Source organism: Apostichopus japonicus, chromosome 17, assembly GCF_037975245.1.
Source record: "Apostichopus japonicus isolate 1M-3 chromosome 17, ASM3797524v1, whole genome shotgun sequence".
NCBI classification, from domain to species: domain Eukaryota; kingdom Metazoa; phylum Echinodermata; class Holothuroidea; order Aspidochirotida; family Stichopodidae; genus Apostichopus; species Apostichopus japonicus.
The window spans coordinates 15,824,435-15,851,174 of record NC_092577.1 but is presented as its reverse complement, the minus strand read 5'-3'; the positions used below and the strand labels follow the sequence as shown (position 1 = coordinate 15,851,174).

The window sequence follows — 26,740 nt, the reverse complement described above, 5'->3', positions numbered from 1 at the left end:
AAGTCACCGTAATTAATCGTTTTGTTTCGCCCATCTTGTGGAACCCGGGCGCGGTGTATCCAATGTCGCGTCCTGGTGCGGTTGGAGAGAGCGATATTTTCATTTATTTGGTCGGGTGGTACAGAGCTTGTCAGAAGGGCGGTAATGTACCAAAAACTGGAGAAGGGTGGGTAAGGGGTGGTTCATCTGGGAAGTAAATTGACCTTTTTGTTATTTAAGCAGTTGTTTGTAGCGATAACTGACCCAGGGTTGCCTTGTTCATATTTTCTACGTTTTTGGGGCGGATTGCACCTGCGTCGATCGGTCACGGCGCTGTTTAACAACAGAGAACCGCATAGTAGTACTCCAAACAGGGTGGTGCGTGTCATTTGCTCCGCTCTGATTGAGTTGCCCCCTGTTGACCTGTCACAGCCGGCCCTCGTCCACAGTTCGTTGCGGGATAGGGCCTTGAATGCAATTTTTGTACAGGGACGTCATCCTGCCGAAGTATGGCGTTCGGTGCATTCAAGGCTGAATGGTTGCAGGCTCCGTGATCTTGCATGGAGAATTGCACACGGTGCCTTGGTGACCAATCTGAAAAGGTATCACTGGCGATTGGGTGATGGACTGTGCCCGGGGACCGGCTGTGACAGCTTTGAGAGTACTGCCCATGTTTTTTGGCATTGCCCCTTTGTTTTGAACTTATGGGAGTGGTTCCAGACCTGGACCGACCGTGTAACGGGAGACCGTTCATGGTCGGTTGGACAGGGCTTTATATTATATGGGGTAGACCCTCCAGTTTGTTCGATTGCTGTATTGCATCGTATTATTTTGGTTTGCTCTATTGTCAAAAGACATGTTTGGCGGAATAGATGTGATGTGGTTTTTAGGGGGAAGGTTGCCAGTTGGCAGGCAGTCCTGGAGGCGGTGAAGTCTGACATTCGCAACACCCTGTTCTTTCATACTGAAGGATTTCAAAACGCTGTCGGCTGGGGAGGTTTGGCCGTCACGTATTGGTTACCGCAGTAGGAGGAATTTAGCGCGATGAATTCGGGTGAATTCCGAAGATCCGCGAGACCGAATTTTCGAAAACCGATGATCCGCGAGACCGATGGTCTATGGAGCATCCCTTACAAAAGTAAACAATTGAATTTCCTATAAAAAAAAAACCATAAGAAATTTCCTTAGGGATTTTGGCACACGGGAAAGACCATTTCCTATGGGGTTTTAACGGGGAAATACCCGACGGGAATAATGCACGTGAAATTTTCCTCCTTGGAATTTTCAAAATCCCACAGGAAAAATGCCGAAGAAAACGGGGTTAATTTTCCCCACTGGCAAAATCCCCGTAGCTGGTATATTTATATCCATCAGATTATTCTGTCCTATTAGCTGGATCCAGAACATATTGGTGATGTAAACTGACGTGACGGCCAAACCTCCCCAGCCGACAGCGTTTTGAAATCCTTCAGAATGAAAGAACAGAGGGTGTTCTTCTTCATATCATTCAACCCGTGCATTATTTTATAAACCTGTATCATATCACCACGGAGGGTCTATATGCAAGAGTGCTTTTTACGTGACCCGCCATGCGGTATATAAAACGTCACGGCCAAACGGCACTACCGAACCATCCCATTCTGAACAAGAGCCCAAGGGCACTGTGGTTCCTTGCTTGGGGTATATGACAATACATATATTATGAAGCAAGATTGGGCTCAAATAGTCCAAGTAATTGTGGTCCTACATGTACGCATAAAGTAACCAACACTTTTGTGATCACAAAATGTGATCGGATTTTTGATCAAAAGGCACTTTTGATATCTAAATATGGCGTCGAAAATGTGACAAGTATAAGGTCACCTACAAGCGGGTCAACAGATATGATAACATTGGTGACCACAGATGACATGACCTTTAAGTTTGAAAATGTTCCACCACCCCCATTCACATCTTGTCCCAAATTATGAACCGTGTCACACCTTGGTATTGGCATTTAATTGCATTAAATATCTAAAAATTTACTTTGAACTTGTATACATAACTTCACACACAAAGGTCACCCGTAGGTCAACCAATTGACATTTTTGATCGGTGATACCTAAACGGAGCATCAAAACTGTAAAAATTCAAACATGTTTTCTTTGCCCATTTTCTCCCCCCAAAATGCTAGTTTTTTAACATTAGCTGACCTTTGGTGACCTTGGATCACATGACCGCTAAACCTGAAAATATTCCCCTATACCATTCGCAACTTGTCCCAAAAAATCAACCTTGTCACACGTTGGCACTGAGAGTTATTGCATGAAATGTCTGAAAATTAACTTTGACCTCCTATAACTCCACACACAAAGCTCAGGGGTCAACCTATTGACATTTATGATCAGAAGGTATCTTTAACATCTGAAAATAGCATCGAAACTGTAAAAATCCCCAAAACACGAAAAGGTCACCAGAGGTCAAATTGAGGTCAAGGGTCACCCAGATGTGGGTGGACAATTGGATTACGTAGAAGCAACTCCCAACCCTAACTGACAATTCGTTCTCAAGTTATTGCAAAAATACTAGTTTTTTATCATTAATTGACCTTTGGTGACCTTGGATCACATGACCGTTAAGTTTGAAAATATTACCCTATACCATTTGCGACTACTCCAAAAATATCAACCGTGTCACACCTTGGAACTGGGAGTTATTGCATTAAATGTCTGAAAATTAGCTTTGACCTCGTATAACTTCGCACACAAAGGTCACACGGGGGTCAACCCATTGACATTTATGATCAGAATGTACCTTTAACATCTGAAAATAGCATCGAAACTGTAAAAATCCACAAAAACACGTAAAGGTCACCAAAGGTCAAATTGAAGTCAGGGGTCACCCAGGTGCGGGTCGACAATTGGGATTACATTGAAGCAACTCCCAACCCTAACGGACATTTCGTTCTCAAGTTATCGCAAAAATACTAGTTTTTATCATTAATTGACCTTTGTTGACCTTCGATCACATTACCGTTATGTTTGGAAACGATGCCTTACCCCATTCACAACTACTCCCAAAATATCAACCATGTCGGACCCTGTCAATGGGAGTTATTGCTGTTTTTAATATATTGGTTTTGGCATCTAACTGACCTTTGCGGGCACCAAAAACAATAGGGATCTTCCTCTTACTATGGGCTATCCACCCAACAAGTTTCATCATGATACATCATTTCCTTATTGAGATATCGTGTACACAAGCCAAGCGTCACATACACACACACACACACACACATACACACACGCCAAGTTGAACGCATAGGTTCCTTGCTTTGCAAAAAGCAAGGAAGCAAAAACGGAACTCAGGTCAAGCGAGCCAATAAAACATACGCCCGCCGACCTGCAGAGACAAAACGCCAAACCCCCCACTCAAACATTAAAAAAACCAGAAAAGGACGACCAGCACGGAGAGAAACGAAAAACCCCTCGAGGGCCCAGCACACCACCGTCCGAAAAAGGCAGCCCCAGATAAACGGCGAAAATCGCCTTCAATCTGAAGGAGAATGTCACACTTCACCGCCTCCAGGACTGCCTGCCAAGTGGCAAATTTCCCCCTAAAAACCACATCACATCTATTCCGCCAAACATGTTTTTTTCACAATAGAGCAAACAAAAATAATGCGGTGCAAAACAGCAACCGAAGAAACTGGAGGGTCTACCCCATATAAAATAAAGCCCTGTCCTACCGACCGTGAACGGTCTCCCGTAACACGGTCGGTCCAGGTCTGGAACCACTCCCATAAGTTAACTACAAGCAACAATGCCAAAAAACATGAGCGGTACTCTCTAAGCAGTCACAGCGCTTTTTACGTGACCCGCCATGCGGGATATAAAACGTCACGGCCAAACGGCACTACCGAAACATCCCATTCTGAAAAACGAAACTCAGGTCAAGCGAGCCAATAAAACATACGCCCGCCGACCTGCAGAGACAAACGCCCAACCCCCCCCCCCCCACTCAAACATTCAAAAAACCACAAAAGGACGACCAGTACGGAGCGAAACGAAAAACCCCTCCCCAGCACACCAGCGTCCAAAAAAGGCAGGCCCAGATAAACGGCGAAAGTCGCCTTCAATCTGAAGGCGAATATCAGACTTCACCGCCTCCAGGACTGCCTGCCAACTGGCAAATTTCCCCCTAAAAACCACATCACATCTATTCCGCCAAACATGTTTTTTTACAATAGAGCAAACAAAAATAATGCGATGCAAAACAGCAACCGAACAAACTGGAGGGTCTACCCCATATAAAATAAAGCCCTGTCCTACCGACCATGAACGGTCTCCCGTAACACGGTCGGTCCAGGTCTGGAACCACTCCCATAAGTTAACTACAAAGCAACAATGCCAAAAAACATGAGCGGTACTCTCTAAGCTGTCACAGCCGGTCCTCGGGCACAGTCCATCACCCAAACGCCAATGGTATCTTTTTAGGTTCGTCACCAAGGCACCGTGTGCAATTCTCCATGCAAGATTCATGCCACCATTCAGCCTTGAATGCACCGAACGCCATACTTCGGCAGAATGACGTCCCTGGACAAAAATTGCATTCAAGGCCCTATCCTGCAACGAACTGTGAACGAGGGCCGGCTGTGACAGGTCAACAGGGGGCAACTCAATCAGAGCGGAGCAAATGACACGCACCACCCTGTTTGGAGTACTACTATGCGGTTCTCTGTTGCTAAACAGCGCCGGGACCCATCGACGCAGGTGCAAACCGCCCCAAAAACGTACAAAATATGAACAAGGCAACCCTGGGTCAGTTACCGCTACAAACAACTGCTTAAATAACAAAAAGGTTAATTTACTTCCCAGATGAACCACCCCTAACCCACCCTTCTCCAGTTTTTGGTACATTACCGCCCTTTTGACAAGCTCTGTACCACCCGACCAAATAAATGAAAATATCGCTCTCTCCAACCGCACCAGGACGCGACGCGGAATTGGATACACCGCGCCCGGGTACCACAAGATGGGCGAAACAAAACGATTAATTACGGTGACTTTCCCTAGGATCGAAAGCCAGCGGGTGCCAAAGGTTTCGAGCCTGCTCTCAAGAACCTCAGCCCTCTCGTTCCAGGTTACATCACAAGGTGCATCACAGCCGAACCATATACCATTAATTTTGATATTTTGATCCGACCACGATGCACCGAATGGTAAGTCTCTGTATCTCCAGCTACCAAGGCGAAGGCCCTTTGTCTTTTCCGGATTCAACTTCGCCCCGGTAGCTCTCTCAAAGATAGATAAATCCTGCGAGAGGGCACGAAAGGAGCCCAGACTCGAAATAACACACGTGACGTCATCTGCATATTGAACGCACTTCACTTTGGCACCCCCTGGCACAACGAATGGAACAAGTCTTGAGTCCCTTTCCAAAAGACGAGACAGGGACTCGCTAAACAAAACATAAAGTAATGGAGACAGAGGGCACCCCTGGCGCACCCCCCTCTCCACGTTAAAAACCTCCGAACAAAACCCATTTACGATAACAGCACTGAAACTGTACTGATACAAAACAGAAATCCATTTACGAAAAACCGGGTGCAAGTGAAACGTCTCCAATACATTCATTAAAAACCCCCGATCCACCATGTCAAAGGCCTTCTGCTGGTCCAGAGACACCAATGCACATGGCAGATCTCGTTCAATAACAAAGTCGGTCAAGTCGCGCATCAACCACAAGTTCTGCTGGATGCAATGACCCTTCACTGCACAAGTCTGGAGATCACCCACAAGATGCGGCATAGCCAGTGCAAGGCGGTTGCACAAAGCCTTAGCCAACAACTTGTAGTCTACATTTAACAAGGTGATAGGACGCTTGTTATGAGGGTCCAAGGGGTCACCAGACTTGGGCAGCAAAGTAATCATGCCCAGACGTTGACTTTGGTTTAACAGTCCGTTTTGGAAGGCGTCCTCGAAGACGGCTCTGAGGTCGGGTCCTATTATTGCCCAGAAGGTTCGGTAGAACTCCCTCGGAAGCCCGTCCGAACCCGGGGACTTGCCATTCTTCATCTTCGAAAGCGCCTTCCAAAGCTCAACAGTGGTTATTCCGCCCCCCAAAATATGATTGACATCGTGGGGAACGGTTTTTGAGATTCCCCTCAATAAATCGGCCTGTGCCGACAAGTCGACACTGCCACGCGTAAACAAACTGAAATAATAATCCTTGTATACGCGGACAATGCCGTGAGGGTCACTAACCACGGTCCCATCAGTAGCGCGCACAGATGGGACGCGTCTGTCACACGCCGATGAGCTTACGGACTGGTAAAACCTCAGTGAAGGGCGTTCCTCGGCTTCCACCGCTTCGACACGGGCCCTGACGCGGGCACCGTGGTACTTTTCATCGAGATAGGTCTGCAAAGCGATGACAGCCGAAGGGTCGCCAAACTTCACCTCCGCGCACAGCTTGGAAAAATGTTCTCTTCGACGCCGTGCGCGGGTCACGCAATACTGAATTGCGTAGCGTTTGATGCGCAACTTGACATCATCCCACCATTGGGATGTAGAAGTAAAGGCCGGCTTCAATGTTTGCCATCCTTTGTACCTGGTCTCGAAACCTTGGCGGAACTCTGCCTCGCCAAGAATCCGACAGTTAAGCTTCCATAGGCCCCGCCCGATCGGGAAAATGGAAGGCAAAACAAAACGTGCTACTACAGTGTCATGGTCAGAGAGCGGACAGCTGAGCGTCTCGCAACCCGAAAATTTAAAACTTACGGGCGCATACACTCGATCTATCCTGGAGGCATCTTCTCCGTTAGGCCTCATCCACGTATACACCGTACTACACGGGTGCATATGCCTCCAGACATCGGCTAAATGGTGTGCCGAAGTGAATCTGTCCAATTCTGTGATCCCAGCGTCGGGACTAGCATACACAGGAGCCCCGAGTCTGTCAAGACCCGAGTCTGGGACACAGTTAAAGTCTCCGACCATGACACATGGTGCACTACCAGGAACAAAGGAAGGTAGCGTGTTAAAAAATTATCGTCTAGCAGAAGGCCGATTGGGAGCATACACATTGCAAAGGGAGATGTTACCCTGTGGATACTTGAATAGAATGCAAACCAATCGGCCCTCGTGATCCGTCTCCACCCTAGTGGCAAAACCCGCCTGACGAGGTGACAGAAGGATGACAGTGCCACAGGATGAAGACGAACCAAACGAAGCATGCAGCCCACCACCCCACTCGTAAGCCCATAGAGGGACATCTTCTTCCAAAATATGTGTTTCCTGCAGGCAAACGCAGTCGACTTCCATTGAAATACAATATTGGAAAATGCGACTGCGCTTGCGATGATCCCTCATGCCATTGACGTTGAAAGTTGCAACTGAAAATGTATGGGCCATGAGAGGGCAATGAGGCAAAACTACGCCGACGACGATTCTGTAAGCTTCAAGCGAGCTCTAGACGACATATCGTCGTCTGAGTCGTCGCTTGAGGCCGACCTTTTTAGAGAGGGTTCCCCCATCTCGTCGTACCAGCTCGTCCCGGTGGCACGTTTCGGCTCTACGATCACCGAGTCTCCGGAGTCGCTGTCAGACAGAGCCTCCGGAGACCCGATGACTACCGAGTCCCCGGAGTCGCCGTCGGACAGAGTCTCCGGATCTGGCGATACCGGCGGCGGACTGGGGACGGAACTGGACGAGTTGATGGGGGAAGCTGCTGGAGACTTTCTCGGTGCGGGCACGGGGTTAGGGTCTGCAACTACGGGGGAGGGTGAACCAGGTGCGGAAGGTGAATCCTCACCTGGTTCCCCCTCCTTGCGTGGAGCTTCCTCCGAGGCAGTAGGTGCGTCAGAACTCTGCGACTTTGCCTGACCCCTGCTCTTTGTCATAAATACATAAGAGGAGGGACAAGCGCGAAAAAAATGTCCCTCCTTCCCACAGAGTGAGCACACAACTTCGCTTGGGCAAGCAGAGGTATCATGCCCAAGACGAAGGCAGCGCCCACACTTTTTGTTTGGGCAGCCCTTGGCTTCGTGCCCGGTCTCCCCACACCTGAAGCAGGTGCGGGGCTGACCGGGATAACGCACGTGAGCTTTATGCCCTGAAATAAACAGGAAGGAGGGAATGTCCTGCTTTAGGTCGATCCGAACCTGTCGGTGCCCGTTCAAAACCCCAGGGGCCTGTGCGTAGGAGCACATTTTGGTAGCCTTGACAGCCCCAAACCGTCCTAAAACAGTTGCGACAAGTTCCTGACGCACCTCTAGTCCTACGTGGATGACAGTTACCCATACGGAACGTTCGTATGGCGTAACTGTCAAACCATCGACATTACTCAGCAACGTGACACCCTTCTGCCGGGTCACGTCACTGGTGAACCGTAAGTCATACGTGTTACGACCCTGGAGAGCCTGCAAAGCGTCAACCTCTCCAGGAACCGCAACACCCTTACTCTTCAAAATACTGAACACTTGCACCGGTGGAACCGCTTGTTCACCGGTAAAAGTTAACTTAACAATACGGCTATCACGGCGCGACGCCATGATACCGCAAGGTGGCTAGGCCACGGAGGAGCAAGAAACGAACCAAAACAAAGGTAATAGTAAAGTAAGAACAATATATCGAAAAACAAACCAACGCCTGTAGCACGCACGTACTAACAGAAAAATACCACTCCCGCCTGGCGGGAAGCACAGTACAGTACAGTGCAATACAGTATAAGTTAATATAGTACAGTGTAGTATATGGAGAGCGAGAGCAAAAAACACGTCTGCACTCCACGAAGTCAACTGTCAAGCAGTCACAGCCGGTCCTTGGGCACAGTCCATCACCCAATCGCCAATGATATCTTTTTAGGTTGGTCACCAAGGCACCGTGTGCAATTCTCCATGCAAGATCACGGAGCATTTCACCATTCAGCCTTGAATGCACCGAACGCCATACTTCGGCAGAATGACGTCCCTGGACAAAAATTGCATTCAAGGCCCTATCCCGCAACGAACTGTGAACGAGGGCCGGCTGTGACAGGTCAACAGGGGGCAACTCAATCAGAGCGGAGCAAGTGACACGCACCACCCTGTTTGGAGTACTACTATGCGGTTCTCTGTTGCTAAACAGCGCCGGGACCCATCGACGCAGGTGCAAACCGCCCCAAAAACGTACAAAATATGAACAAGGCAACCCTGGGTCAGTTACCGCTACAAACAACTGCTTAAATAACAAAAAGGTCAATTTACTTCCCAGATGAACCACCCCTAACCCACCCTTCTCCAGTTTTTGGTACATTACCGCCCTTTTGACAAGCTCTGTACCACCCGACCAAATAAATGAAAATATCGCTCTCTCCAACCGCACCAGGACGCGACGCGGAATTGGATACACCGCGCCCGGGTACCACAAGATGGGCGAAACAAAACGATTAACTACGGTGACTTTCCCTAGGATCGAAAGCCAGCGGGTGCCAAAGGTTTCGAGCCTGCTCTCAAGCACCTCAGCCCTCTCGTTCCAGGTTACATTGTTGAGGCGGTTTTAAATACTATAATAAAAGGTTCTTACCTATTCCTTATGTATGTTGGGGAGTCTGGAATCTGCTTCGCCGGCACGTAAGTCGTATTCACGACAGGAGTGAGGGCGACAGACAGAATTACACTGCTGGTGAAACCTCATTCCTTAAGATGAAATATAAATATATATATGCCGGAATCCGAACTGGATGTATAAAAATAGAATAAGTTCACGGGCTCGTGGCATCCAACATAAAGGTGAATAGTGATGAACTGGATGATTCTATCCTCAACACAAACAAATATCGCGGTCCGCGGAGAAATGGAATGAAGTATAGGCCTTACACAACAGCCTAATGCTGATAGGTAACGCGATTTAATAGGTAGGCTACTTAGCTGAAGTTCGTAAAGATGTGGAACTTCTCTTCACAAATAAACGATAAAATATGTAATATAACACTGGTAGATACGATATATAATGTTCCTTGCGATATTAAGGTAAGTCCTAATCAAACTTCCGTAATGATTGGTTAATAATGGAGCACGTAAGTACGCTTTTTTAATACGCTATTTTCTTCACCGACAAAACGTGTTGTTTGTCTATTTCGTAACCCGTTGTCCAGGGGAAAAAAAAGGTGGCGCTATCCAGAAATCCGGAAATGCTGTTGACTCTACATTAGCCCCCTCCAGATTGAGGGTTGAAAAACATGAAAATCGATATTGTAGTCTAAAATGCCTTTCCTGTTCATTCTGGATTCAATGTTTGAATAAACCTTTTCGGTCGGTGGACTTTTCTGCCTGAACGAGTTTGTTTTTGTGGTATTGAAAATGTAACTTTCGTTTGTTTGTTTGTTGTAGCATTTTTGTTGGTGTGTGTTGGATGTTTGTTTGTTGTAGTACTCGGGGTGTTTGGTGCTGCCTCGTAGCACGTTGGTTGTTGGTTGATGGTGTGGAAGTCGTCTTCCAGATATGCTGGTTTAAGTCTACTGACGCTAACGGTGTCTTCCTTATCTTTCATTTTGAGTGTGAAGTAATGCTCCGTTCGTTTCAAAACTTTATAAGGTCCTGAGTAGGGTGCTTCGAGTGGTTTTCTCACACGGTCGATGCGAATCCACACGTGTGAGCAGCTGTTGATGTCTTTTGGTAGGTAGCTTGCACGTTTAGTTGGCCTTGTTAGGATTGGCTGTAACCTTGACATCTGCTGTCGCAGCCTGTCGACAAAATCGCTAGGGTCCAAACACCCTTGGGGTTTCTGTTCGGTAATTAGATCACAAGGCATTGTTAGTGGTTCACCGTAGAGTAGTTCTGCTGGGCTGCAGTCTGTATCTCTTCTAGGGTTGTTCCGTAGAGCTAACATGATAATTGGTAAGGACTCATACCAAGCAGACGGGTTGTCTGTTGCTTTTATGGCTTCTTTTAATCGGCGATGAGATCGCTCTATCATACCATTTGCCTCTGGATGGTAGGAGGTAGTGCGAATTCTTCTGAATCCAAAAAGGTCACTGATGCGTTGAAATAAATGGGCTTCAAATTGTGCCCCACGGTCAGTAGTTATGGTGTCTGGGATTCCGTAATTTGCAATCCAGTGGTGAAGTAGTGCGTTGACCACAGTGCTCGCGGTAGCATCTGTTAGTGGTAATGCCGCTGGCCATCGCGTATAACGGTCCATGATGGTCAGGAGGTATATGTAACCCTTAGAAGGTGGTAATGGACCTACTAAGTCTATATGCAGTTGCTTGAAACGTGCGTTCGCCGGTGGTATTGTTGACAAAACTGGTTTGGTATGGCGGTGTACTTTCACCTGTTGGCACCTGGCACACTGCCGTGTCCATTTGGCGATATCGTGATTCATTGATGGCCAGACATATCGTTTTTTGATTAGCGTTCTAGTTGCCCTTGTGCCTGGATGTGCTAATGAGTGGACCGAATCGAATACCTGTCTGCGGTATGATTGCGGAATATATGGTCGTGGAATGCCCGTGGAAATGTCACATGCGATGGTTCGCTCAGTCATTGGTATTGGAACATCTAAAAATTGTAACGACGATGATTTTCGTAAGCTTTCCAGCTCGTCATCCGTCGTTTGAGTTAACGCTATGTTATCGGTGTCGACAACAGTGGTTGGTATTGATGATGTTGAAATATGTTCCAATCGTGACCTCGAAAGTGCGTCTGCTACGAGGTTTTCGGTGCCTTTGATGTGTCTGATATCAGTTGTATATTGCGAAATGAAGTCTAGTTGTCTGATTTCCCTTGGCGAATGTTTGTCAGGCTTAGCTTGCAACGCAAACGTTAAGGGTTTGTGATCCGTTAGGACGAAAAAGGTACGTCCTTCCAGGTAGTGGCGGAAGTGGCGAATTGTGAGATAAATTGCAAGGAGTTCTCTGCTGAAAGTGCTGTACCTTGTTTCTGCAGGTTGCAGCTTCTTTGAGAAGAAAGCGATTGGTTGTTGTTGTCCCTCAATAGTTTGATGAAGGACACCTCCGACAGCGAAATCCGATGCGTCGGTTGACACATGGATTGGTGCATCAGCTCGGGGATGTGTTAACAAGGTTGTCTTTGCTAAGGTCTCTTTAGCCTGACTGAATGCTTTTTGTTGAGCATCATTTAATGTGATTTTTGCATTTTTCCTTTCCCCTTTTAGCATGTCTGTTAATGGTAACAATAGGTCTGCACAATGAGGTACAAAGCGTCGGTAAAAATTGAACATGCCCAAGAATTCTCTTAGTTGCTTGAGAGTCGTTGGTTCTGTGAAGGCTTGAATTGCTGTAACCTTCTCTGGGAGGGCACTGATGCCTTGGGAAGTCACGTGATGTCCCAAGAAATCTACTGAATCTGCTCCGAAAACACATTTCGTGGGGTTGATTACAACGCCGTGGTCTTGGAGTCTTTGAAAAATTGCACGCAGGTGTTGCTCATGTTCCTCTTTGGTATTGCTTGCTATGAGTAGGTCGTCGATGTAGGTGAATACAAAGGGTAATCCCCTTAAAACTTGGTCAATGAACCTCTGAAAGGTTTGAGCCGCGTTCCTGAGGCCGAAAGGCATGCGGACGAACTCATAGAGGCCGAAAGGGGTTGTGATTGCGGTTTTTGGTATGTCTTCTGGTTGGATTGGTATTTGGTGATAAGCACGGACGAGGTCAATGGTTGAAAATATCTGTTTCCCTGCCAGTACGTTTGAGAAATCCTGTAAGTGTGGTATTGGATATTGGTCGGGCACCGTAATGTTATTAAGAGCCCTGTAATCGCCGCAAGGGCGCCAGTCTCCAGATTTCTTCGGGACAAGGTGTAGTGGCGACGCCCAATTACTGGTGGACGGGCGTATGATGCCGAGTTGCAACATGTGATTGAACTCATCTTTTGCTGTTTGCAGTTTATCTGCATGGAGCCTACGTGGCCTTGCGGTGACAGGATGACCTTTGGTGATGATGCTGTGAGTGACATTATGTTTTAATGCAGTTTCCTGGTAGTCCGGCTTTGTGATACCTTGGAATTCATGAAGTAACTTCGTGACGTACGCTTGACTATTAGCTATGTTGACTCTTGGGCTAAGTGGGTTTGCTTTCGATCCACTTCCGTTGACTTGTAAAGTAGTCTGTGAATCTATTAGCTTCTTGTTCCTGACATCTACCAAAATAGAAAAGTTAGCAAGAAAATCTGCCCCAATGATTGGAGTCCTTATGTCGGCTAATATGAACACCCAGGAAAACATACGGCGTAATCCAAGATCTAGTGTCATGGATCGTTGACCATGAGTTGTAATTACAGTGTTGTTAGCTGCCTGTAGTGTGTGTGTGTGTGTTTTCTTTTTGTCGTCTAGCGTTGCTGGGAAAACACTTACTTCTGCCCCAGTATCAACTAGGTACCTGGTCCCAATGCGCCTGTCTCTTACATAAAATTGACGACCTAATAGTGCACCAGACGTCCCTGTCGCCGCTAGGCGCTGGTGTTGTCTTTTGGCGTCTGGTTTGCTTTCCATTTGCAAGGATCTTGGCATTTCTTTGCCTCCTTCCCGAATCGCCAGTGGTAATAACACAGACTCCCCTTTTGGTCGAATCGTCGCCTTGAGGATGACCTTTGGCGGTTGCCGGTGTTGAAAACTGACCTATTTGGGGACCTGCTTCTACGTGCTAACCCATCTGACAATTCTTTGACTTGAGCACTCAAGGTAGATACCATTAACCGGAGTTCTTCAATCTCACTGGAGGCAGTTGCGCTTGCCTGGGATTGTACGGGTGCTATGGTTGGTGTTTGGTTAACCTCTAAAATTCTATCTGCGATGACCGCAAGCTGCCCAATGTCCAGAGAATCACTGGTCGCCAGTATGGTTTGTGCAGAAATTGGGAGTCGTTGTAAGAATAGGGTTTTCAGTATGCTTTCCTCCAACTTCTTGTCTCCCAACAATTGTTGCATGCGCCGCAACAGTTGACTGGGCTTGCGATCTCCCAATTCCTCTGCGTTGATAAGCTGGTGGAGGCGTTTTTGCTCTGAGGTGGATGTACGCGATATCAGCTCTGCCTTGATGTTGTCATATTGGTCTGTTGTTGGTGGTTTCAGTAGTAGGTCACGGACTTCCTCTGCTACCTCGGGCTGTAGGGCGGCTACCACGTAGGCATATTTTGTCGTTTGAGCGGTGATACCCTTAGTTTGAAATTGGGCCTCTATCAGAGCAAACCAGATGGCCGGGTCGTTTGGCCAAAAGGGGGGTAGTTTGATGGAGACTGCTGACATGGTGGCTGTATGTTGTTCCGGGTGCTCCTTAACTTTCTTTTGTTCGTCGTCTCCTTCCGACATTCTTGTTGTATCGTTTTGACAATAAGATACTAAATGGTGTTTATTATTTCTAAATCTCTAGAGAAATGTTCATGCATTAGGTTAAACCACTTTAGTTTGCACCGAGAAGTACCGTGCAGGCCGTCATACAGATCTTTGAAATTGTTTACCCTGGCTTTATATTTCTTCCCTGTGCGGGTATTAGTGCGTTTGGTTGCTTTGCGTATCGACGCGTGCCAGGCTAAGGTTGTGAATTTCTTTCCAACTTGCTCCTTATTATTTAATTCATATATAGCATCATTGATCCTGTCGATCTTGTCGTTGAAATTGGTCTGAATGTCCTTGATTTCGCTCTGACTGTGTGCGACGACCCCACGATTTTGTTGGAACTTTTGGATGCTTGCGGGGGGTATAGTGGTAAAGATTACTATAGCTTTGGGGTGGACTTCTGTGACTTTACTGCGGAAAAACTCTAAAGTAGATATTAGTTCTTCCGAGGTGATAGTAGATGGATAAATAATTTTCGGCTTGGTTGTGTCCTTGACTGGTCTTAATTCTAGGAGGTCATTTATCCCTGCAGCCACTCTGACCACTGGGTAACAGCGATTGCTGCAGTGTCTTACTTGTTCCAAAGTGGGTTGAAGCAGATCATTCACCTTAGCACCCCTCGTTATAATGTATTTAATTCTATGGTTATAATGTTGTGGCTTAGAATATTTTTGAAATGAATGTGCTCTTGAGTCAGCAACAAAAATTAATTTGCAAAGTGTAGACATCAGTGATATATTTTACAGTGAAATTTTATGTTCCATTCTCAGTTGTTCGAACCTAAGAATCACGTCGGGGTCACCAATTTGTTGAGGCGGTTTTAAATACTATAATAAAAGGTTCTTACCTATTCCTTATGTATGTTGGGGAGTCTGGAATCTGCTTCGCCGGCACGTAAGTCGTATTCACGACAGGAGTGAGGGCGACAGACAGAATTACACTGCTGGTGAAACCTCATTCCTTAAGATGAAATATAAATATATATATGCCGGAATCCGAACTGGATGTATAAAAATAGAATAAGTTCACGGGCTCGTGGCATCCAACATAAAGGTGAATAGTGATGAACTGGATGATTCTATCCTCAACACAAATAAATATCGCGGTCCGCGGAGAAATGGAATGAAGTATAGGCCTTACACAACAGCCTAATGCTGATAGGTAACGCGATTTAATAGGTAGGCTACTTAGCTGAAGTTCGTAAAGATGTGGAACTTCTCTTCACAAATAAACGATAAAATATGTAATATAACACTGGTAGATACGATATATAATGTTCCTTGCGATATTAAGGTAAGTCCTAATCAAACTTCCGTAATGATTGGTTAATAATGGAGCACGTAAGTACGCTTTTTTAATACGCTATTTTCTTCACCGACAAAACGTGTTGTTTGTCTATTTCGTAACCCGTTGTCCAGGGGAAAAAAAAGGTGGCGCTATCCAGAAATCCGGAAATGCTGTTGACTCTACAACATCACAAGGTGCATCGTAGCCGAACCATATACCATTAATTTTGATATTTTGATCCGACCACGATGCACCGAATGGTAAGTCTCTGTAATCTCCAGCTACCAAGGCGAAGGCCCTTTGTCTTTTCCGGATTCAACTTCGCCCCGGTAGCTCTCTCAAAGATAGATAAATCCTGCGAGAGGGCACCAAAGGAGCCCAGACTCTAAATAACTCACGTGATGTCATCTGCATATTGAACGCACTTCACTTTGGCACCCTAAACAAAACATAAAGTAATGGAGACAGAGGGCACCCCTGGCGCACCCCCCTCTCCACGTTAAAAACCTCCGAACAAAACCCATTAACGATAACAGAACTGAAACTGTCCTGATACAAAACAGAAATCCATTTACGAAAAACCGGGTGCAACTGAAACGTCTCCAATACATTCATTAAAAACCCCCGATCCACCATGTGAAAGGCCTTCTGCTGGTCCAGAGACACCAATGCACATGGCAGATCTCGTTCAATAACAAAGTCGGTCAAGTCGCGCAACAACCACAAGTTTTGCTGGATGCAATGACACTTCACTGCACAAGTCTGGAGATCACCCACGAGATGCGGCATAGCCAGTGCAAGGCGGTTGCACAAAGCCTTAGCCAACAACTTGTTGTCTACATTTAACAAGGTGATTGGACGCTTGTTATGAGGGTCCAAGGGGTTCCCAGACTTGGGCAGCAAAGTAATCATGCCCAGACGTTGACTTTGGTTTAAAAGTCCGTTTTGGAAGGCGTCCTCGAAGACGGCTCTGAGGTCGGGCCCAGAAGGTTCGGTAGAACTCCCTCGGAAGCCCGTCCGAACGCGGAGACTTGCCATTCTTCATCTTCGAAAGCGCCTTCCAAAGCTCAACAGTGGTTATTCCGTCCCCCCCCCCCCCAAAATATCATTGACATCGTGGGGAACAGTTTTTGAGATTCCCCCTCAATAAATCGGCCTGTGCCGACAAGTCGACACTGCCACGCGTAAACAAACTGAAATAATAATCCTTGTATACGCGGACAATGCCGTGAGGGTCACTAACCACGGTCCCATCAGTAGCGCGCACAGATGGGACGCGTCTGTCACACGCCGATGAGCTTACGGACTGGTAAAACCTCAGTGAAGGGCGTTCCTCGGCTTCCACCGCTTCGACACGGGCACCGTGGTACTTTTCATCGAGATAGGTCTGCAAAGCGATGACAGCCGAAGGGTCGCCAAACTTCACCTCCGCGCACAGCTTCGAAAAATGTTCTCTTCGACGCCGTGCGCGGGTCACGTAATACTGAATTTGCGAAGCGTTTGATGCGCAACTTGACATCCCACCATTAGGATGTACAGGCAAAGGCCGGCTTCAATCTTTGCCATCCTTTGTACCTGGTCTCGAAACCTTGGCGGAACTCTTGCCTCGCCAAGAATCCGACAGTTAAGCTTTCATTGGCCCCGCCCGATCGGGAAAAAGGAAGGCAAAACAAAACGTGCTACTACAGTATCATGGTCAGAGATGCAAGAGTAGGTAGGTTGAGCCGTTGAAGACGGATTATGAATCCGCTTAAGAAGCCGAATATGCTTATTTATGGTGTGCATGTCGACGGTGTGCTGCAAAAATTGGGTCAATTACGCCATCCAGGAGCAGCGTACTAAAAATTTGCACCGTTGAGTAGCGAGGCTTGTTACTTTTTGATACTGATATTGTGTTAACATTACAAACTCCCCCCCCCCCCCAAAAAAAAGTTTCGTGGTAACATTTTTTTCCAAAAGCGTCTGGTGTCTGCAGCACTACTATTCTTTATTGGAGATTGTATGTCCCGTCAGACGGCTGGAGTTTCAATTCCCGGTTTAGTCTTAACATAGACATGTGTCCCGTCAGGCGGGTGAAGAAACTATCAGAAATAACAGAACGCTTAAAGAACAGGAGTAAGAAATGACACTTCACATTGTGTCTCATAACCGTGCCACGAAATCCACACCGTGAAGAATTCTAACGACTGACGGATTCGCTCCACTGATTCGAGTGTATTGAAGATTTTGTTAGTTAACGTTAAACGAAAAGTTACACCATATTAATAGTGAGTGGTACCCTACTGTAAGTTGTACGATTATCTGTACGTGCAAAGCTACTTACGAGCTTCCGTGTACAAACCACACTCCTGTCAGATGTACGGGTATGTATGGCGCGAGAAAGCGGAATATATTACGTACAAATATATATATGCTGTACTTGCGAAATACATACATTGTTAACTTCAAAAATACATTTTAGACATATTAATATATATGTATACACATATATATTCCCTGAAAATTATATTTATTCCCTTAAGGTATATATTTATATATAAAAAAAAAAATATTTATTCTGTAAGAGAAATATATATATATATATATATATATATATATTGTTGAAAAAATATATATCTTGTTGAAAAAATATATATCTTGTTCAAAAAATATATATATATTCTCTCACAAAAATATTTTTCTCTAACAAAATATATATTCTGTGACAGAAAATATATATATTCTGTGACAGAAAATATATATCTTCTGTACAAAAAATTCTATTCTGTGCAAAAAATATATTTGTATCATGTGTAAGGAAAAATATATATATTCCCTAACAAGAAAGTTCTATTCTGTACGAAAAATATATTTTTTCGTAAAATATATTCTGTACGAAAAATATATTTTGTTCGTAAAATATATTCTGTAAGAAAAATATATATATGCAATACAAAGTACGGAGCTCTGTAAGTGCCAACTAAGATGTTTTCTCGTTCGGACTAGTTCGTGCCGCGGAAGTCCAGTGTCCAGCGCACACTACTAGACCAACACTTCAGAATAGTACTCAGTAGACATCATGGCCGATCACTCAGAATTCAGAGACATGAGGCAGCAGTTCGAACGGCTCTCAAGTCTAATAGAGCAGGTGGTGGCAAACTCGTCGGTGGACCAATTGACACAGAACCCACCACCAGCATCCACATCCCATCGTTTAACTTCAAGTGAAGGGCAGCAAGTCCGGCCCGTACCTAGGACTAACGTTAGTAATAGCATTCTAACTAGGCCAAACGTCAGTGCTCGGCCAAGGCACGGCACCAGTACACAACAGGAGTTGACAGAGCTCTTTCGACCTTCAAGGAGCTCAGGGTCAAGGCAGACGCCCCAAGACAGAACCGGGGTAGCATTGAGGCGGTCAGGTTCACGGAGATTCGAACCTTATGAAAGAAATGGTATGTGGGCCTAGGCTTATGCTAATTACATACATGTAGCCTTTACATCAATCTTCAGGAACGGCTAGGTCCACTTAACTCAGGTCTATAGCGTAGGCGTACATTGGTTTAATGTAGGCTAGTAGCAGTAGGCCCATTAATACTAAAACAGGATCAATCACAAATCATGAAATGGGTCGTAGGAACTATATAAATACCCACCAACGAACGTATGACCCAAGTGAGGAGGGATAGAAAAAAAAATATATGGAAACCATATTCACTCATTGACCCATAAACAGTCTAACAGTTACACCTTTTATTCCCGGGGTGGGGGGGGGATTGGGTAATGAGTCTGTGGGGGCACCATCATCATTCTGTTTGGTGAAGGGTATTGCTGTAGATAGATAACTCATTTGTGAGTTTTGGAGGGAGTAATTACAATCAAAAGGAAACTAAAAAGCTTACATAGCCTAATTGTGGAATATAAGTTAATCCTTGTGTATGGGAGCAAATATTCAGCTAGACAATCATTAAACTGTAGTTCTAGACATTTTGGGTGTGTTACTAAAAATGAATTGTATATACTTACATAAGGCTTGGCATATAGTGAGGTGAGAAAATGGTAAAATGGACCTACCAAACCTTACATCTGTTCTTTTAAGCACTTGCTGTACCAGTTGTAATTGTCAATTCTACAGATTGCATAGGCCGAGGGACTCGGAGGAGGCAATCATGTGGGAAAGTATATATGCCAAAATCATAGCTGGTGATAATACGAAAGGGATCTTATCTAGGGGAAGAGAGGGTTGAGGAAACCAGGTACCCTAGCATGTACTGCATCTCCACCACTGATTTGAAGAATTACTTTTAAGAAGACCTCCAGCCAATTTCAGCCATCTTCATCATGGCCTTACTGTACTTGACACTATTTAATCATCAAAGTGCTGCACATAATCACTATAACATACTCAAATCTTCAGGGGATCAGGGCTGTAGTGTTACAATAGCATACTGGTATTGGCTGAAGACTTCTGTGTCTTCTACCTGTTTTGTTGCACCTATATATTACATGGTGAGCTAAATACTTGTGCCCAACTGCTGACCAATTCTGTCAGGGCATAAAAACAAAATGTAGTCCTGGGACCAACAAGTAGGCCCATGTACTGTACCTGACCAGTAAAGCACTAGGCGGTAATACACATAAGAGGCAAGAACTTTTGGTTAAATCAGTCATTATTTTCTTACAGATAATGAAACCTCATCATGCTAGTACAAGAATTAATTTCACACATACTCAGAAAATTATTTTAGCACAATGCTGCTGTGTTAGTTCATCAACATGTATGATTGACGCACGGCGGGTCACGTAAAAAGCACATGTATGATTGTGCAACTGAGATGATGTTCATGTCCATAATATATCCTACATGCATATTCTCTACAGGCAGAGGAATGTTCGTAAAGGATGTTTACCTGTTTGGTGCAGATCAGACCAAGAGGCCGAGAAACCTAATTTTTATGTTGACATATTTTGACCTGCCAATAAATTGTACAACGAAGAACACATTTTTGTTTCCAATTATTTAATAAATGTTGAAGCATTTTCAAATAAGGCACATACATACCCCAAAATGAGTTTTAATGTATAAAGTGTCCACCTTTTTGGGTTGAGATTAAAAGTGTTATCAATATGAGGTTACCAATAGAAAACTAGCCAAAAAAAAAGGAAAAAAAACCCTTTAACATCGTTAACAGAATATTACAAAGTTGGATTGTCCACTAACCAGTATGCAGGTGCACATGGGGTCATATGTAGTAATGATGGTTAGCTTCATATGGCAAACATCCAGCATGCTGGTATGAGTTCAATTTAAAGGATAAGTTTACTTATGATATACACACTTTACTATTTTCTTCTGAAAACTTGACATCTAAATTACATATATGCCCAACTGAGGACTGGTAAAACTAAAAACATAAATAACAGTTTTGGAAAGTCCCAAAAACATGTGAGTATAATGAAATTTGTTTAATTAAAATATAAAAAAAGGCTAGCCTAACAAGCTGCATTGAAGGTTAATTTAATTTTGAGCGTGTCTTTGGAAAAATTCACAACACTGACGATAAATGTGTACACCATTCTCACCATCATCCTCCAATACATCCAAATCCTCAACAAATTTAATTGCCTCATCATCTAGATCAACCAAACACTTAGGGACATTAACATTGTTATTGGTTTGTAGTTGTGGAATAGGACCATCATCATCAATGCCGTATGCTGTGAAGTTGTGTGGAAAGGCATTTCTTGAAAGAAAACCTTGTGTATATAGCTGAAGAGGTGTCAGACCTTCCGTCCTAAGGATATGGTTGTTCCACTGAGAGACAAAGAGCTGCAGAGATCTATTAATACGAGGCAGAAACACAGTCTGAAGAGCTAGAATGTGTATTTCGTTATCTCTGTTAAATAAACCAAAGTCTTCCATTTGAATGAAAAGTGCCCTAAATGACTGAAGGCATGTTATGTAAACATCCCTCCATAAACGTTAAATTCTTTGGTTGTGAACTGAGCGACCTGTTATAACACTGCCTTGTCCTGTACCTCTTCTTTCAAGCATGGCCCTTGGTACCTCAAAATTTTCTGATCGGTAGTCACATCTAATTCTTAAAGGAAGACCATACTCTGCCACTGCTCTCTCAAATAACTGCAGCACTGTTGCAGCCCTATTGTCTGTTTTACACTGTAGAAACACGACTGTCCTAGAGAACCCATCTATACAGCCGTGTATCACAAAGCGCCAGGGGTTTATTAATTTATGGTTGACGTCAATGTGCCTGCACAAATAAAAGAGAAAAGAAGTATGAATATTTAATAAGATACTGATGGTCTATACCATTTAATCTAGTATGACAATTACATTTTAGCAAAGTTACTTGTCAACTTTCACAAGACTCCATGTTCCTCTGTTTGACTCAGGTATAACCATAATGACATCGATGTAGGCTATATCAAAATGTTTAATGCTGAGCCACATTGGATTGGACTAGTCTAGGGCACTTAAATAGAAACTGAAACAGGAGAAGTTGTTTTATCCATACTTCATTAAGAAGAGACTGTCCTGTGAACTAACGGGTAGCCCAATGCTACGTCTCAACATTAGAATTCCATTAATTTTGAGTACACATGCATAGGAATTGTGAGGGACTTTTAAGATTTGACATATTACCAAAGATTTACAGTATTTACCAGACTTCACCCTGGTTACATAATACATACTGTGTGATTTAAGAGTATATCAATTTGCTTTACAAGATACCTAGAACTGCAGTCTGATAACCTGTATGGGTATGGGATAAAACACTTGGCTTTTACATACGTACAAAAAGGTACACCACCCAACATAAGATAATGGAATAGAGTCTGGAATTTAGGACTTATTTCAAATACAATATTGTGCAAAGACAGTATAACTATACTTTTATTGGAAAAACACATACTTGCCAACCTACAACATTGAAAAAGATTTCATGACTATATAGCATGAATGTTTTCTATTTGCATCATTCTTTATGTACTTACCAGAGAAAGTTTGGAGAAGGAACATTATATGTTCCTCTAATAATAGAATGTCTCCTCATTGCGACGCCAATAGGATCCACTCTCTGCAGACTTTCCCTAATCCTAAATACCTGGACCTTCCAACCTCTGGCCACCAAAGCTCCCCGCATCAGAGTCTGTCCACAGCGTGAGTTGACATCTAAAATATCACGGACCTCCCTGTCAAGGTCATCATCTGAAATGTTGTGCTGGTTTGAACCAACTGGCATGCCTAATTCATGCCGTATGTTTCGTATGGAACGGGCTGAAACTCGTAGAAGTTGGGCTATCTTTTCCCAACTGAATCCTAAGTTGCATAAATATTCTAATTGCTCCGGAGTTACAAGTAGCTTTGGTCTGCCTGGACCTGGTCTGTTTTCAGTTGGACATACAAATGATGTTGGATTTAGCCTGGCTTGAAAGTGAAGTTGCAAGTGCTCTAGCCTAGCAAGGAGTTGCTGTAAAATTGCAACCATTTCATAGAGAGCATTGCTTAGCTCAGCAAAGTCCCTAGAATGGACTAACCAGTCCTCGGCTTGCAGCGCTAGCATTTGCAGAGAATCCAAGAACTCGATGCCATGTCGATGATTGTGTTCAATTTCATTCAAGTTGGTTCCATTTGAATTCACTGCCTGCCCGTAAAAGCGCAGCAGGGAGTTCAGGAAGACATTTACATCTGGTTCGTTTCTTCGTACTGGAGGTGGCATGCACTGAACAATCCCCTCAGAAGCAGTAGAAAAGGCAACACTAAAAATGCTGTCTTACCAGTGATAAGCCATCTGTGTAAAGTGGGAACAAGAGTGAAATACAGTCAATCACTTTTCCACTTTACAAACAATTGATGACACCTCTATACAGAACATAGATGATTTCCTTCTTCAATTTTCTCTTGAGACACTGATGAGGGAGGAGTAACACTGTGAGCATCATTTGGCTCTCAATTTTCAGATGTAACAGCGTAGACTGGCTTTATCTTAACCACATCACAATGCATACAGTGTGACAATGTATATAAGATTGATTCGTAATATGTGCCACGCTTTGTTGTTGTTTTAAACACAGAAGGAAAAAGCACTCATTACTGTACGTCTAGCATGGTGGGCTAATAATTGACGCACTTAAGAATTTGATTAGTGATGTCTATCATTGAAAAATCCAAGTCACTCAACTGTATGCATTTTTCATAATATAATCAACTCAAAATATTTTGTGTTTGTGCCTATGCAATGTACACTTGAGCAGAATTTGACCACAAAATGTCTGCCCAGTCGAGATCTTACATGTCATACAGTACCCTATATTGACACATTTGTAGTAAAGCGAACTTTGTGTACACCTAAGTACACATTCATTGACTTTGGATGCTGTTTGCTATGCTCTGAACCTCCTAGCTATGACTGGTCAGGTCCCAGAGAGTAATGGTATATTACTGTCGTAATTTTGGTTATTTTAAAATAAGGGAGTAAGATATCCAAATGCAATAAACCGTGCAAAACTGGTGGGGAGGGTGATAAAAGCTTTAAAAGAAAAGAAACTGATCAGCACATATCTAATATGGATTCAAATTCATCAAATATGTAACTCTGCTTCACTGTAAAATAGTGACCCTTGCTAGTAATATCTGAAGGAGTGGGTGCGTCAATTATGAAGCCTTGGTTTTACTATACACTATGATACATGAAGGAAAACATATGAAAGTATAATTCTCAATCATGCTGAACTGTATGAAGGCCTATACTAATTCTTAGTCTAGTGTAAGTAGATTTTTTGAATGGTAGAAAATGTAAGTTTAAATAGTAGGTAGGCTAGGGCCTATGTTGTTTAGCCTTTTTCTTGAGTAGCCTGACGTTAATATAATGCTAGCAACTGACGTAGGTAATGCAAGCCTAGCCTAATTTCGGCCACATTGTTAACAATGCATTGTAGAAAATCTGCAGTGGCTAGTCATATGCAACGAATCTTGTGATAATTGTATCATACTCACGGGCCCGATCTGGACGCCATGACTATATTGCTGCTGTTACTGTTAAGCCGGCTAGTTACGGTACAGAAGGCTTCGTTGTCGATCGTATCGTCGTACAATCAGGGAGTTGTTATGGAATAATCCCTGGTACTATCATGTGCAATGTGATGTCGCAAACCCACTCACTGTGAACTGCATTAAGATTCTGAGCAAACATGATTTTATGAATGGCCAGTGTAATGAACAAGCTGGTCACTGCTGAAGTTACTGAACAACTTTAACAAACATCTTAGTCAGCACTTACAGAGCTCCGTACTTTGTACAGCATATATATATATCTTTTCGCACAGAATATATTTTTCGTACAGAATATATTTTTCGCACAGAATAGGTCTTCAATGTTACAGAATATAAATATTTTCTTTACACACAATAAAAATACATATGTTTTTGTACTTTGTACAGCATATATATTTTTTCGCACAGAATATATATTGTTCGCACAGAATAGAATTTTGTTGTTGGAGAATATATATAATTTACATACACACAATAAAAATATATTTTGCACACAATATAATTTTTCCTGCAGAATATATATTTTTCTGTCTCAGAATTTATATATTTTGTTCAAGAAAAATATTTTTCTGTCAGAGAATATATATGTTTTTTATCAAAATATATATATATATATATTTGAAAGAAAATATATCTTTCTCGTAGAGAATATATTTATATTTATACATTATATATATATTTATTATATATATATATATATATATATATATATATATATTTGAAAGAGAATTTTTCTCGAAGAGAATATATTTATATAAATGTATTTGTGTTACAGAATATTTGTTTTCAGAATATATATAAATATTTCTAAAATGTATTTTTGACGTAAACCATGTATATATTTCGCAAGTACAGCATATATATATTTGTACGTAATATATTCCGCTTTCTCGCGCCATAGGTATGTGTTATATGAAAGACTCGTCTTGAGTTACCTTGAATGCTTTTTACGTGACCCGCCATGCGGGATACAAAACGTAACGGCCAAACGGCACTACCGAACAAGGGCGGCGGAACCGGGGGGGGGGGCACAGGGAGCACGTGCCCCCCACTTTTCCTCAGGATAAAAATATGCCCTTTTTTTCTACATAAAAATTGTACTCTTGATCACCTTATTAGGTCAGCGATATTTCAGTAAGAGATCTAATCCTAATTTAGAAATATTAATGGCTTTCTGTGGATCAACTGAAACGTTTACTACCGCAAGGTTTCTAACATTCTGGTGAGTGCCATTCATAGGCGTAGGAGCCCAGTTTGATTAGGGGGGGGGGGGGCTTGCCCGGAAAATATAACCAAACTTTTCGCGCGCTCCTCTCGCGTTCAACATGTTAATGTGAATATCATATAGGCATGCATCGGTTATTACATCAATTACGCCAAAAACATACAATCGTTTGCCGTGTTATTACCCTTCCATATTGGTTCGAATTATTGGGGAAGTCGTTACAATAATAATGATCATAATAATATCAGGTTAACCATCGAAAAACACATTGCAATTTATTTTTCTTTCAGTAGGTGCCCGAAAAATTCTCAGCATATTCCCAGAACCCTTATCAAAATTCCTCGCGAGAAACTCTTCGTGAGATTTTGGGCACATGAGAAATCTAAATTCTCATGAGAAAATGTTGCGAGAAACTTCTCGCGAGTAGTAACTCATGAGAGACAGCACTTCTCGCGAGAAATTTCTCATGAGAAACAGAACTTCTTGCGAGAATTTGGATACATGAGAAACAAATCATCAGAAAAAGCTTGTGAGAGATTCCTAATCTCGCGAGAAATTTCTTGTAAAATATCTTGGATTCTCTGAGAGATTTGTTGTTATATACCCTACCTTAAAATCACAGAGTTTCCTACCACTAATTGTCATAATAATAATATATTTAGATTCCGATTGGGGCTCACCGATGAAGCTTTGCATTTCATCCAAAAAAATGTGATCCTAAAATATCTAATAAGCCTTATCTTGATTTTGTTTTCATTGTCTGATAAAATTACCTTAATTGTTGGTTGTTAAAAAGACAAAGTTTAAGCCCATGTTCTTTATGAACACGTTCTATTGAACCTTACAATGTACATTCAGAGGAAACCACCACCATAAACTGAAA

The 26,740-nt window shown here is 43.4% G+C and overlaps 2 protein-coding genes across 2 annotated transcripts; both read right to left on the bottom strand.

The window, feature by feature from the left end:
* Positions 1 to 13,408: 13,408 nt before the first annotated feature.
* On the bottom strand, positions 13,409 to 15,758 carry LOC139954818 (uncharacterized). The gene has a single exon (XM_071954775.1). The coding sequence runs from the start codon at positions 14,264 to 14,266 to the stop codon at positions 13,409 to 13,411; it is 858 nt and encodes a 285-aa protein (XP_071810876.1). The 5' UTR covers positions 14,267 to 15,758.
* A 4,919-nt stretch (positions 15,759 to 20,677) lies between these two features.
* On the bottom strand, positions 20,678 to 23,471 carry LOC139984606 (uncharacterized). Its single transcript, XM_071998550.1, has 3 exons — positions 22,574 to 23,471; positions 21,584 to 21,828; positions 20,678 to 21,535 (listed from the first exon to the last, which is right to left on the bottom strand). Exons 1-3 carry the CDS (start codon positions 23,296 to 23,298, stop codon positions 21,075 to 21,077), a joined length of 1,431 nt encoding a protein of 476 aa, XP_071854651.1. The 5' UTR covers positions 23,299 to 23,471; the 3' UTR covers positions 20,678 to 21,074.
* Positions 23,472 to 26,740: the final 3,269 nt, after the last annotated feature.